General features: G+C 35.9%; 1 protein-coding gene across 1 annotated transcript in view; it reads right to left on the reverse strand.

The window, feature by feature from the left end:
• EFCAB3 (EF-hand calcium binding domain 3) overlaps positions 1–12,641 on the reverse strand; it is a 150,517-nt gene that overhangs the window by 124,876 nt on the left and 13,000 nt on the right. Inside the window, exons 2-10 of the mRNA XM_043465601.1 lie at positions 12,119–12,172; positions 11,347–11,451; positions 10,226–10,279; positions 9,588–9,692; positions 7,420–7,470; positions 5,506–5,559; positions 4,417–4,521; positions 3,698–3,751; positions 2,454–2,558 (exon numbers count right to left, since the gene is read on the reverse strand). Of these exons, the coding sequence (XP_043321536.1) occupies positions 2,454–2,558; positions 3,698–3,751; positions 4,417–4,521; positions 5,506–5,559; positions 7,420–7,470; positions 9,588–9,692; positions 10,226–10,279; positions 11,347–11,362 (544 nt within the window). The 5' untranslated portion in view covers positions 11,363–11,451; positions 12,119–12,172. The remainder of the gene's footprint in view (positions 1–2,453; positions 2,559–3,697; positions 3,752–4,416; positions 4,522–5,505; positions 5,560–7,419; positions 7,471–9,587; positions 9,693–10,225; positions 10,280–11,346; positions 11,452–12,118; positions 12,173–12,641) is intronic.

The following is a 12,641-nucleotide window of genomic DNA, read 5'->3' on the forward strand; positions in this document are numbered from 1 at the left end:
ACATGAATCAGCCATGGATTTACATGTTTTCCCCATCCTGATCCCCCCTCCCACCTCCCTCTCCACCCTACTTTCATTTTCATATATTTTTTTTAATTAGGAAAAAAATTGTTTTTCTTGTTTTATTTTTTTCTCTTACTTTCTTTTAAAGTCCTGTATTACTCCTCAATTTTCATTTTCATTTCACTATAACCTTATAATTATTTTTTAAGTAAACAAAAATTAGGATTTTTTAGTTGGAGTTTCAATATCAAACTCTCAAAAATTAATAGAATGAATAGACAGAATAGGATACAGTAGACCTAAAAAACACTATGAGCCAGTTCAACATAATTAAGATTTACACAATTTTCACACAATAGCAGGATATGAATTCTATTCAAGTTCCCATAGTCTATAAAACCAGGATACACTGGAACATATCCAGGGACATAAAGCAAGGTGCAAAAATTTCATGGTCTAAAGGTATTGAAATCATTCAGAGTCCGTTATCTTATCACCGTGGAATTGTTAGAAATCAATATCAAAAGATACTACATGTGGATTTTTTTCAATAGTAAATATTACAGAACTACATGATCCATGGTTGATTGAGTCCTCTGCATATATGGGGGGCTGATTATAAATTATACACAGATTTTCAACTGCATGGAGAATTGGTGCCCATAACCCTCATATTGTTCAAGAGTCAACTCTATTGTGAAAAGATCATCACAATAAGTCTAGTTAATATCATTATTTCTGATAGTTTCAATATGTGGCTTGGAGAAAGTCTCTCTGCAGTGAGATGATAGAGTGATCTATTAGCTTTGTGGACTTGTATGTCCAAGTCTTTCTCCAGGTTTAGGAAGATTCTCAGCTCTTATTTCTTTAAATAAATTTTAAAGAAAATTTTAATTTCTTTAAAAACAGAATTTCTTTTAAAAAAGAAATCTCCTTTTTTTTCTCCTTCTGGAATCCTGATTATTCTAATATTTGTCTTTTGATGGAATTCCATAGCTCACATAGGCTTTCTTTGCTCTTTCAAAGTCTTTGTTCTGTCTTCTCTTCTGTGTTATTTCAAAATTCCTGTCCTCCAAGCCATCTTTTCCTTTTCTCCATCTGGTTTGCCTTGCAACCAATGCTCTCTACTGCTTTCTTCATCTCATTCACAGAATTCTTCAGCTCCAGAATTTGTTTGGTTCTTTTTTATAATTTCCTCTTGGTAAAGAACTTATTTTGTTCATATATTTGATTGCTGATGTCATTGAATTTTCTGAGATTTTTTTGTATGAATTTCTTCAAAATAATTATTTTGAATTATTTAATCAATTAGATTGCAATATTCATGGTTTTGAGCTTGGCTGCTAGAGAATTACCATTATTCTTTGTAAAGCTATATTCCCTTGATTTTTCATCATCCTTGTAGTTACGTGTTGCTGCCTTTGCATTTGAAGTAGGAGATATCTCCTTAACTTTTCTTGTTACCTTCAGATGGGGTATTATGTTCTATGGTGTTACTATCTTTTTTCCATTGTCTTTGTGAAGGTATGCAGGCTTCCCTCTTGTGGCCAAATTTTAAGCTTTTAAATCTTAAAATTCACCAGGCCGGCTACTGTAAATCTTGTTTCCCAGGAGGTGATGCTGTAGCTCTTGTAGTTTCTTCCTCGCTCACAAGCTGTGGTTGCTGGTCCTACTGGGGACCATCTTCCTTCACCACACTAGAAGCTGGCAGCAGACTGTGGGTAGGGGGAGGCTTTAGCACTTAGACCTTGGGGATGCCTGAGAACCCCGTAGTGAGATCCCTGGGTGTGGTACTCCCAGAGGCTCATGAGTAGACTTCCTTCTGAGCTCAACTCTTTTAATTTTTGAAACTCTTTCTTGCCTTTTCCCCAATATCCTTCCCCAGAGTCACAGAGCTCCTGCTTAGTATTAGTGGGTCTAGTGGGGAATAGTGGATTTCTCTGGTGGTCCTGCCTTGCTGGAGTAGCCACGTACTAACACAAATCTTTTCTTTTCTTTTTTTTTGTTCTATCCAGTGATGTGCTGGGGTTTCCCTTCTGGAAAGCTAGACTCCTGCAAGTACGCTCCTGTATGTGCGCCTGCATAGCTCAACACTCACCCGAGTTTTGCCCATTTTTGACAGTGGTGAGAGGGGTCTAGGCAGTTTTGCTGTTTCTGTTGGTTCTACAGCCCAGACAGAGGTTGTCCAATGGGCAAGACTCTTCCAGGGTCCTTGGGAGTGAGGTGCTAGGGGCCAAAATGCCCACAAAGGCACTTTGGTTCATGAGTGGATGTCTAATTCATTGATTAAAAAGGGAAAATAAAAAGTAGGAATGAATTTCATGCCACCTTGCTGATGTCACCTCTTAACTTTTAATATGATGTTAAACAATTATACTTCAAGAATGTAATGCACATAATGCATAAGTCTATGATTCTCCAAAATTCACTGCAATGTCTGAAATGCTTACCATCCAATGGCAGTGTGTTCAATAGCTTCTCACTTTCGCTTTTTGTTAATTCAATACCTATATTTTCCAGATAAAGTTGTGTGTCCTTGGCATTAATCTTATTACCTTTAAAAAGATGGGAGACATGATAAGTGAACATTTTCATATATAACAATTCTAAACTAAAAAATTATAATAAAACAACAGTATCTTAACTTGCTGCAGATGTAACTGCAGAGGAGAAAGGATACAATAAAGCTTTTGTAACTGCAGAGCATCACAAGAAGGAATTAAAGTAGATGTTTCCTGTAAGCCTTGCCAAAAGAATGGTTCAATTAGTGCTCTTAAAACAATGAGGACAAGCCAGCCAGCTTATAATAAAATAGGCTTCTTTTAAAAAATACTTCTAAAACTGTAGATAGTTAAAAAATATATATACTTAAAAACAAACATCAATATATTGGTAAAATGAGATGTGTGTAATTTCAGAATATTCAGTTCAGTTCAGTTCAGTCGCTCAGTCGTGTCCGACTCTTTGCAACCCCATGAACCGCAGCACGCCAGGCCTCCCTGTCCATCACCAACTCCCGGAGTCCACCCAAACCCATATCCATTGTGTCGGTGATGCCATCCGACCATCTCATCCTCTGTCGTCCCCTTCTCCTCCTGCCCTCAGTCTTTCCCAGCATCAGGGTCTTTTCCAATGAGTCAGCTCTTCGCATGAGGTGGCCAAAGGATTGGAGTTTCAGCTTCAGCATCAGTCCTTCTGATGAACACCCAGGACTGATCTCCTTTGGGATGGACTGGTTGGATGTCCTTGCAGTCCAAGGGACTCTCAAGAGTCTTCTCCAACACCACAACTCAAAAGCATCAATTCTTCGGTGCTCAGCTTTCTTTTTAGTCCAACTCTCACATCCATACATGACTACTGGAAAAACCATAGCCTTGACTAGATGGACCTTTGTTGGCAAAGTTATGTCTCTGCTTTTTAATATGCTGTCTATGTTGGTCATAACTTTTCTTCCAAGGAGTAAGCGTGTTTTAATTTCATGGCTGCAATCACCATCTACAGTGATTTCAGAGCTCCCAAAAATAAAGTCAGCCACTGTTTCCACTGTTTCCCCATCTATTTGCCATGAAGTGATGGGACTGGATGCCATGATCTTAGTTTTCTGAATGTTCAGAATATTGGAATATATAATTAAAATATGACATGTACATATTGATCTTGATTTTATATCTTTTCATCATCACTTCTCACTCACCAGAAAATAAACTTGCTATGTTCATCAAGGAGTTCAGAGGAACTTTTCCACTATCTGAAATGCAAAGGATAATCAGATACAGACAAAATATTTATTGCTATTAGGATTAGGATCATTTTTTTCCCATGAAATTTTCTAAGTTATCATTATTACATAGAGAAACTTTTGTTGATTTTTGAAAGTTTTTTTTATATTCAACTATCTTATAGAATTCTAAAGAAGGTGTTTTAACATGCTAAATCAGATCTTTAATGCTTTTCCTAAATGACCTTTTTCACCTAAAAGACACCTCTCTGCTGCCATATTATTGGTCTCAAATCAGATATCACTGACAATTTCAACCTGATACTCGTAATTGCTAAACGGAAAAATGATAATCTCTCTTTGTATATTACCTGTCAAACAATTCCAAATCCTGTTTACCTTCTTACTTTGTCAATCTCCGACCCTTTTCAACATCTATTTTGGTAGCTTCTGCTATTTTTTCCTGAAGTGTTTCTTTGTTTTTCCTAGTTGAATCTTGATCTACCAATGCCCTTATTGGGATCGCTGACAATACTAATAATAATCAGAAGCTATATTTCTCCTCCTTGAAAATCATAACTCTATAAGAATTTCTTACTTTCTAAATGAAGTTGAACAAGTATACTGTGGGATGCTACAAGAAGACTTCAAAGGCTCTTCTGAAAGGAGTCGCAAGTGGTAAATTAAATACTCACCATCAATTTCCAAATAGTTACGTAGATCATTTAACTCTTTATTTTCAAGTTCATAGTTCAGGTTTGTCAAAGCGGTTCCTAGTTTATTTTCTAAAACATTTCCTCCTTGATTAAGAGATGAAATGAGAAAAGATTAAAATTATGCCTAAAATAAAAATAATTTAGTTAAGTGTTATGCACCAAACCCTAATGGGAGGGAGAAAAGCAGAGTTGCAGTGCAGATGTTCAAGGAAAATAGAAAACCAAGGCAGCAGGGGATAGGGTGGGGACTGTGAAGAAAAAAACACCTCCTTTACATGTTACGAGGCACTCTGCTAAAATCTGTCACAGACATCTAAAGCAAATGAATGAGACTTATTAGTCATCATTCATTTACTATCAATAATAGAGAAACATGTTTGAAATGCTAGCCACAATTCTGGCTACCAAGTTTGAAACTTGTCATTATAATAGTAAATTATCTCCCAGGAAATAACCTAGTGGTTATCTGAACTTGAACTGTAAGTCATAAAGGGGAATAAAAAAGATTAATAACCTAACTGTTCTATACAATAGAGCAGTTAAGAATGTAGGTTCAAATCATGATCCTCCCAAGTTCAAATGGAGTGACCGTAGGCAAGTGAGTTAGCATCTCTCATCTGTAAAATGGTACCTAACTTAGGAAAAGTACCTAGAGTGTGTGTGTTCAGTCACTCATTCAATCTGACTCTTTGCAACCCCATGGACTGTAGTCCTCCAGGCTCCTCTGTCTATGGGATTCTCCAGGCAAGAATACTGGAATGGGTTGCCATTTCCACCTGCAGGGATCTTCCCAACCTAGGGATTGAACCTGCATTTCCTGCATCTCTTTACCACTGAGCTGGTGGATTCTTTACCACTGAGCTACCTGGGAAGCCCAAAAGAAGCTAACTTACAGATTTCTGTGAGGCTTAAATGAGTTAGTAGATGTAAAGTATTTAGAACAGTGCTTGACACTACACTCAAGAGAAATTAGCTATTACTACTATTAAGTAATTAAAAGGACTTCCAAAAGGAAATACAAAGGTCAAAAACTTCATTTTCACTTGACTTATTATTCTTAACACTCACCTTGGAAAGTCTTTAAATCCTGGAGCAACCGTTTTTGATAGTACTTTTTGTCATCTACAAGAGAAATCATTATTGTTAACACAGAAATGTGATACAGCAATTCATAAGAAGAGAATAGATTATTTTATAAAGACAATAATGTTACATGATTTGCCTTTTAGATTTATCTAATCTCTCATTCACACATCCTTATCTTCCTTGGTTTTAAGAATAAAGTGAAGGGGTAGAGAAAGTTCTAAACTTTCTTTACTAGGCTGAAACTTTCAGTCTCTCTGATTTGACCCTTTTAAACCCGACTTCCTCTTTTTCCACCCTTATTTCTCTATTAGACATTTCAAGATTAAAATCCTAAATTAAATTTAAAAAAATCAATTTAAAAATCTTTATTCATTTATGATGTTCTCAAGCTCAATCCCAATGGAATAAGCTCTATCTCTGACAATAGCCTCCATGAAGGCAAGAACTTTTGTCTTTAATCCTATAACCTAAGAAGTGCTTATTAAGAAGTACAGAACAGACTTTTGAACTCTGTGGGAGAAGGTGAGGGTGGGATGTTTTGAAAGAACAGCATGTATATTATCTATAGTGAAACAGATCACCAGCCCAGGTGGGATGCATGAGACAAGTGCTCGGGCCTGGTGCACTGGGAAGACCCAGAGGAATCGGGTGGAGAGGGAGGTGGGAGCGGGGATCGGGATGGGGAATACATGTAACTCCATGGCTGATTCATGTCAATGTATGACAAAACCCACTGAAATGTTGTGAAGTAATTAGCCTCCAACTAATAAAAAAAAAAAAAAAAAAAAAAAAGAAAGAAGTGCTCATTAAACATGTTGAATATAAATATACACTGAATAAATGTTTAATGATTTCTACCTACCCCAACAATAAATACACTCACACTAAGCTCCTCTGAGGACAAAAATAGTATCATAAATGCTCACAAGTAAGTGGTACAGTTTTAAGCAGCTTCCAGCGTTCCTTAGGTGTGAGTTCTATCCCTATGTTTTTCAAAACACCATCTACCTCATCAGCATTAATCTTGGCTCCTTGGAAAAGATGAAAATAATGACTGATGAAAAACTTAAGCATGATGAATGAATCTAAATTATGAACATCATCTAAGTTCAATTGCAAGATTAAAAACAGGGTTGGCCAATGCTAAGTCAAGACTAAGAAAGTATCAGATAGAACTCAGTCTTAATTCTAGAGAGAAAAATTTTTTGAATACACTAATAAAAATGGGATAAATTGACACTCTGAAATGGTAGCTGTATAGAGGCCTAAAACAACTAATAAAAATGGTTATAAAAATAAGTTTGTAATGACAGTGTTCATATTACTTTTAATTTGCCCATGTGATAAAATAAAAGTTAAAGTGTTAGCTGCTTAGTCATGTCCAATTATTTGCAACCGCATGGACTGTAGCCCACCAGACCCTTCTGCTCATGGAATTCTCTAGGCAAGAATACTAGAGTGGTAGCCATTCCCTTCTCCAGGGGATTTTCCTGACCCAGGGATTGAGCCTGGGTCTCCTGCATTGTAGGCAGAGTCTTGACTGTCTGAGCCACCAGGGAAGTTCCTATGTAATGTTATTCATAAAAAGATTTATGCCAATGTTTTTTTCTGCCACTTATTGTGGTAACATAGATTTTTGGCTGTTTAGATGATGGAAAAGTGATATGCACTATTGAAAAAATTCAGAGAATACAAGATATTTTACCAAGACATGATAAATAATAGTTGTGCTAAAAAGTATACACCCCAAACTAATGTGGATCACAGAATGAAAGATATCATTAATATACTAAAAGAACTAATGATGTCAGTATGATAGGAATAAATATTTAAAAGCAAAACAGAAAAGCATCAACATATTGTTATAATGATTTTTCTGTATAAACTTTCACTCACCTTTGAATGACTCAACATTTTGCATGAGAGTATTTGGTTTAACCTTTTCATCTGTAGGATAAAGTACAAGTAAGACACAGATTTTTCATTAGACCCAGAAAATGTTACTAAGACCTTATATTGTGGAACAAAACACTGAAATTCAGAAGTTTACCCTGAGTTATTCTATCAATAAACCCCAGCTGGGCATGGAATTGAAGAATTAAGTTAACACAAAATTATAGTATAAAATATTGAATTCTATACACAATGGTGATAGGAAGTTTTAAAAACATTGACTGACTTACTTTCCACTTGGCATGTTCTACTTTAGAATCTAGGAGTACTATGATGGTTGGCCACCTTACTATTAATATTACAGGATTCATACACAATAGAAACTGTAATATCAATGTGTTCACCTGCCTAAAATATTGTAGCTGGCTACTTCCACAAGCAACCCTTACACAGCACTTTCTTCATGTTTCCAACTCCACACCCACCAAAAATCTTTGCTGACTCCTTCATCTAATTTGTGTACTTTTGTAGTTGTTCAGTCGTTCAGTGGTGTTCGACTCTTTGTGATTCCATGGACTGCATGCCGGGCTTCGCTGTCCTTCACCATCTCCCGGAGTTTGCTCAAACTTATGTTCATTGAGTCGGTGATGCCATCCAACCATCTCATCCTCTGTTGTCCCCTTCTCCTGCCTTCAATCTTTCCTAGCATAAGGGTCTTTTTCAATGAGTCAGCTCTTTGCATCAAGTGGTCAAAGTACTAGAGCTTCAGCTTCAGCATCAGTCCTTCCAATGAATATTCAGGACTAATTTCCTTTAGCATTGGCTGGTTTGATCTCCTTGCAGTCCAAGGGACTCTCAAGAGTCTTCTCCAACATCACAGTTCAAAAGCATCAATTCTTCGGCGCTCAGTTTTCATCACGGTCCAACTCGCACATCTGTATATGACTACTGGGAAAACCATAGCTTTGACTCTACGGACCTTTGTTGGCAAAGTCTCTCTGCTTTTTAATATGCTGTCTAGGTTTATCATAGCTTTTCTTCCAAGGAGCAAGAGTCTTTTAATTTCATGGCTTTCGTCACCATCTGCAGTGATTTTGGAGCCAAAATAAACATAATAAAGTCTATAACTGTTTCCATTTTTCTCCCCATCTATTTGCCATGAAGTGATGGGACCAGATACCATGATCTTAGTTTTCTCAATACTGATTTTTAGCCAGCTTTTTCATTCTCCTCTTTCACTTACCATGAGGTTCTTTTGTTCCTCTTTGCTTTCTGCCATGGGGGTGGTGTCATCTACAAATCTGAGGTTATTGATATTTCTCCTGGAAATCTTGATTCCAGCTTGTGCTTCCTCCAGCCTGGCATTTCTCATGATGTACTTTGCATATAAGTTAAATAAGCAGGGCAACAATATACAGCTTTCACATATCACTTTCCCAATTTTGAACCAGTCTGTCATTCCATATCCGGTTCTAACTGTTGCTTCTTGATCTGCAGGTTTCTCAGGAGGCAGGTGAGGTGGTCTGGTATTCCTATCTCTTTAAGAATTTTCCACAGTTTGTTGTGATCCACACAGTCAAAGGCTTTAGTGTAGTCAATGAAATAGAAAGTGAAAAGTGAAAAGTATCAATCACTCAGTCGTGTCTGACTCTTTGCTACCCCATGGACTGGAGCCTGCCAGACTCCTCTGCCCATGGGATTTTCCAGACAAGAATACTGGAATGGGTTGCTGTTTCGTTCTCCAGAGGATCTTCCCAACCCAGGGATCAAACCTGGGTCTCCCACATTGCAGGCAGATTCTTTGCTGTCTGAGCCACCAGGGAAGCCCCAGGGAAGCAGAAGTAGATGATTTTCTGGAATTCTCTTGCAACTTTATGGTGATTTAAGAGATTCTTACATTTTTTTTTTTTTCTGACTGGTTTTTAAATTTCTTCTTTGGCTTTTTTTCTTTAAAGTGCTCCTCTGTTTCATTTCTCTACCTGCTTCTTAGGTCTGTCAATTTTCTCACTGCCATCAAAATTTAGCCCTTCAGGCAGGAATCACTGCTTAACAGATTACTGATCTTTGATTTAAACATTAATAATCTGAGATAATAAAATTTCCCAGATGAACACATTTGGAAGTTTTATTAGAGGAGCTCAGTTTCCCTAAAGCCATGACTACATGCTCACCATCATCTGGCAGGTGGTTCCTCAGGTCCTCAACTTCCTCATTCTCCAGGTTATAACCCAAGTTTTCCAGGATGGTTTCCAGTTTAGAGACATGACATTTCCCACCTTAGGAAAGAATGAAGTGATAAAAAATAGGAACTGGTATTTTTTAAAAATGCTGGTTATATTCATGCACCAATTGCAACTAGATGAAATAATCCTTTGCATAATGACTAAAAAAAAGAAAACTGTTTAGGGTTACATGTGGAATGTCTTCAGCACTTTCCACAATAAAGACTTACTGTGGAAGTCAAGAATATATTTGTGGTTCATTTCAGGGGCCCTTTCTATAGTTTTCAAGAAAGGTGTATTTAGAAGGAACTTAATTATACATTATGTAAATTATATACAATTTTATTTATATATTAATCCCAAATGCTATTTTTATGTATTATAAGTTGCCTATGTATATATGAAATTTGTTGTATCAGAGAACTATAAATGATCACATTAGATGTAATTGCATCTAAAGGAGACCTATAGGTTAATGGATAATAAGATCAATGATCTAATTACTGTGGAATGATAAGCCTTTTGAAAATTAAGGTAAAACTGCAAGTCTTAGTTTTACTTTCCCTCTTATTGTGATTCTCACTTACCAGGAAAAGTCTTGATGTGATCGAGCAAATCATTTTTCTCTACCTTTTTATCATCTGTAAAATAAGACACATTTAAGGTAAAATAGAGTTACATGGACAGTAAAAAAAAAAAGGTAATAAGAACATAATTTCTTAATTACATACTTTAAAAATTTGTCTTAAGTTATATTCCTACATTTTCTACATCCACATTCTCCACTGAAACAGATGTTACCTCTTTCCCCACTCTGAGTTCTCCTTTTTCTTTCTCTGTGCATGCTAAGTCACTTCAGTTATGTCTGACTCTTTGCGACCCTATGGACTGTAGCCCGTTAGGCTCCTCTGTCCATGGGATTCTCCAGGCAAGAATACTGGAGTGGGTTGCTATTCCCTCCTCCAGGGGATCTTTCTGACCAAGGAATCCAACCCATGCCTCCTGAGTCTCCTGCATTGGCAGATGGGTTCTTTACCATAAGCGCCACCTGCTTGCTAATTTAGACTTTTCTTTCACATTGCCCTACTAATGCATCATTCATTTCTGAGTAATATTTTTTAAAAACTTTATTTTATTGAAGTATAGTTGATTTAAAATGTGCTAATTTCTACTGTAGAGCAAAGTGATTCAATTGTACATATATATATTCTTTTTCATATTCTTCTCCATTATCAATTATTAAAGGATATTGAATATATTTCCCTGTGCTATACTGTAGGACCTTGTTGCTTATCCATTCTGTATGTAATAGTTTGCCTCTGCTAACCCCAAACTCCCAATCCATCCTTTCCCCTTTGCCACCTCACCCTTGGCAACCACAGGCTGCTCTCTATATCTGTGACTCTATTTTGTAGATACGTTCATTTGTGTTAATATTTTAGATTCCACATATTAGTGATGTCATATGGTATTTGTCTTTCTTTTTCTGACTTATTTCACTTAATGGCAGGACTCAGGTTTGATGATATAGCTTTTCAAAATGATAAAACTAAATGTTAAAGGCCTAATTTCTTTACAGCTAAAGATTGGTATTTTTGTGTTTTGGATTTTTATACAAAACCAGAAGGGCCCATTTTTATGATGTTCTCACAATGAAGTTTATACAAGCACAGAGATACATATACAGATACATACATCAAATACCTACCAGCAAATGGCAACATTTTCAACAGATCCCAGATTTCCCTATTTGTGAGCTCTATCCCCAGGTTTTTTAGTGTTTTGTGTATGTCCTTGGCTTCAAGTTTTTCTCCTTTAAAAGATGAGAATGGTTACAGGTGAGAATTGCTTACTGACTCCAAATGATGAAGTGTCTAAAGCTTGTACAGGGTTTTCTACAGTTTTTGGAAGTTATTTCTTTGATTCTAAACAAAATACTTATTTCTAATGCTCTTAAGGACCTCAAAGAAGTTAACCCAGCTCATGGCAAAGGGATATATTGGAGGCAAAGTGATCTAAGTTATGTACAGGCAGCTACCTAATCTAAATTGTATTAACCATCAGTTAGAATTTGTGTTTCTCTCACTTTGTCTGAATTATAAGATGAATTATCTTCACTGACCACATTATTTGTATTTCTATCAAAATCCTACTTTAAAATTTACTGGGTTATGGTAAATGTGAGATAAGTATTTTGAATGAATGAATAGGTGATTTGGCCATTGAAATAAATCACAAAATAAAAAAGTTTCAGAGAATACAAAACTTGTTATAGAGAAATAGTGATATGTCTTTTTTATATGTTTTGCCAAAACATAAATAATCCAATATAATCTTCATGTCATTAGAGTCAACTTTAATTGTTACAAAAACAGAAGTTAAAAATCAATGGCAAAATAAGAAAACAGCTTTACATCTGTATGTAAACATGGAGTATTTGCATTTTAGTTTTATATCTTGTCACAAAATGTATTGCTCACCTGTTATTTTCTTTATTTCTTTTAGCAATTTATGCAGATCAGTCTTGCCAAACACTAAAAAATAAGCCACAATTTAGACAGACACAATTGTAGACTGATTCAAAAAGATTATTAAAGTATTTAAGCATTAATTTCATTATTTATTCTCTTTTCCCTCTTAGTATCTCAGTCTCTGAGTGCATGCGCATGAAAATTTCACTCCTCGGGTTTGTTCTTGTGACTCTACTATATCAGATATAGTATGACTCTACTATATCAGATTCCAGCAACAAGAGTAAAAACTTTCAGTTTGGAACTTTAAGTCTACCTATTTCCCCACTTAACACTATCCCATACTATCATCCCCAAGTTAGCTTAATCTACTCTATTTTTTTCTAGTAGTAATGTTCATTACATAATCAAAGATTATGAGAGTCTTTAAATTAAAAAATATGTCTATTTATTATGTATCCCATCCAGACAAGTTAGGGTTGCCCATAGTAATATTAAACACTTTAAAATTAAACAGTAGAATGGAACATAA

This window comes from Cervus canadensis, chromosome 1 (genome assembly GCF_019320065.1).
Source record: "Cervus canadensis isolate Bull #8, Minnesota chromosome 1, ASM1932006v1, whole genome shotgun sequence".
NCBI lineage: Eukaryota > Metazoa > Chordata > Mammalia > Artiodactyla > Cervidae > Cervus > Cervus canadensis.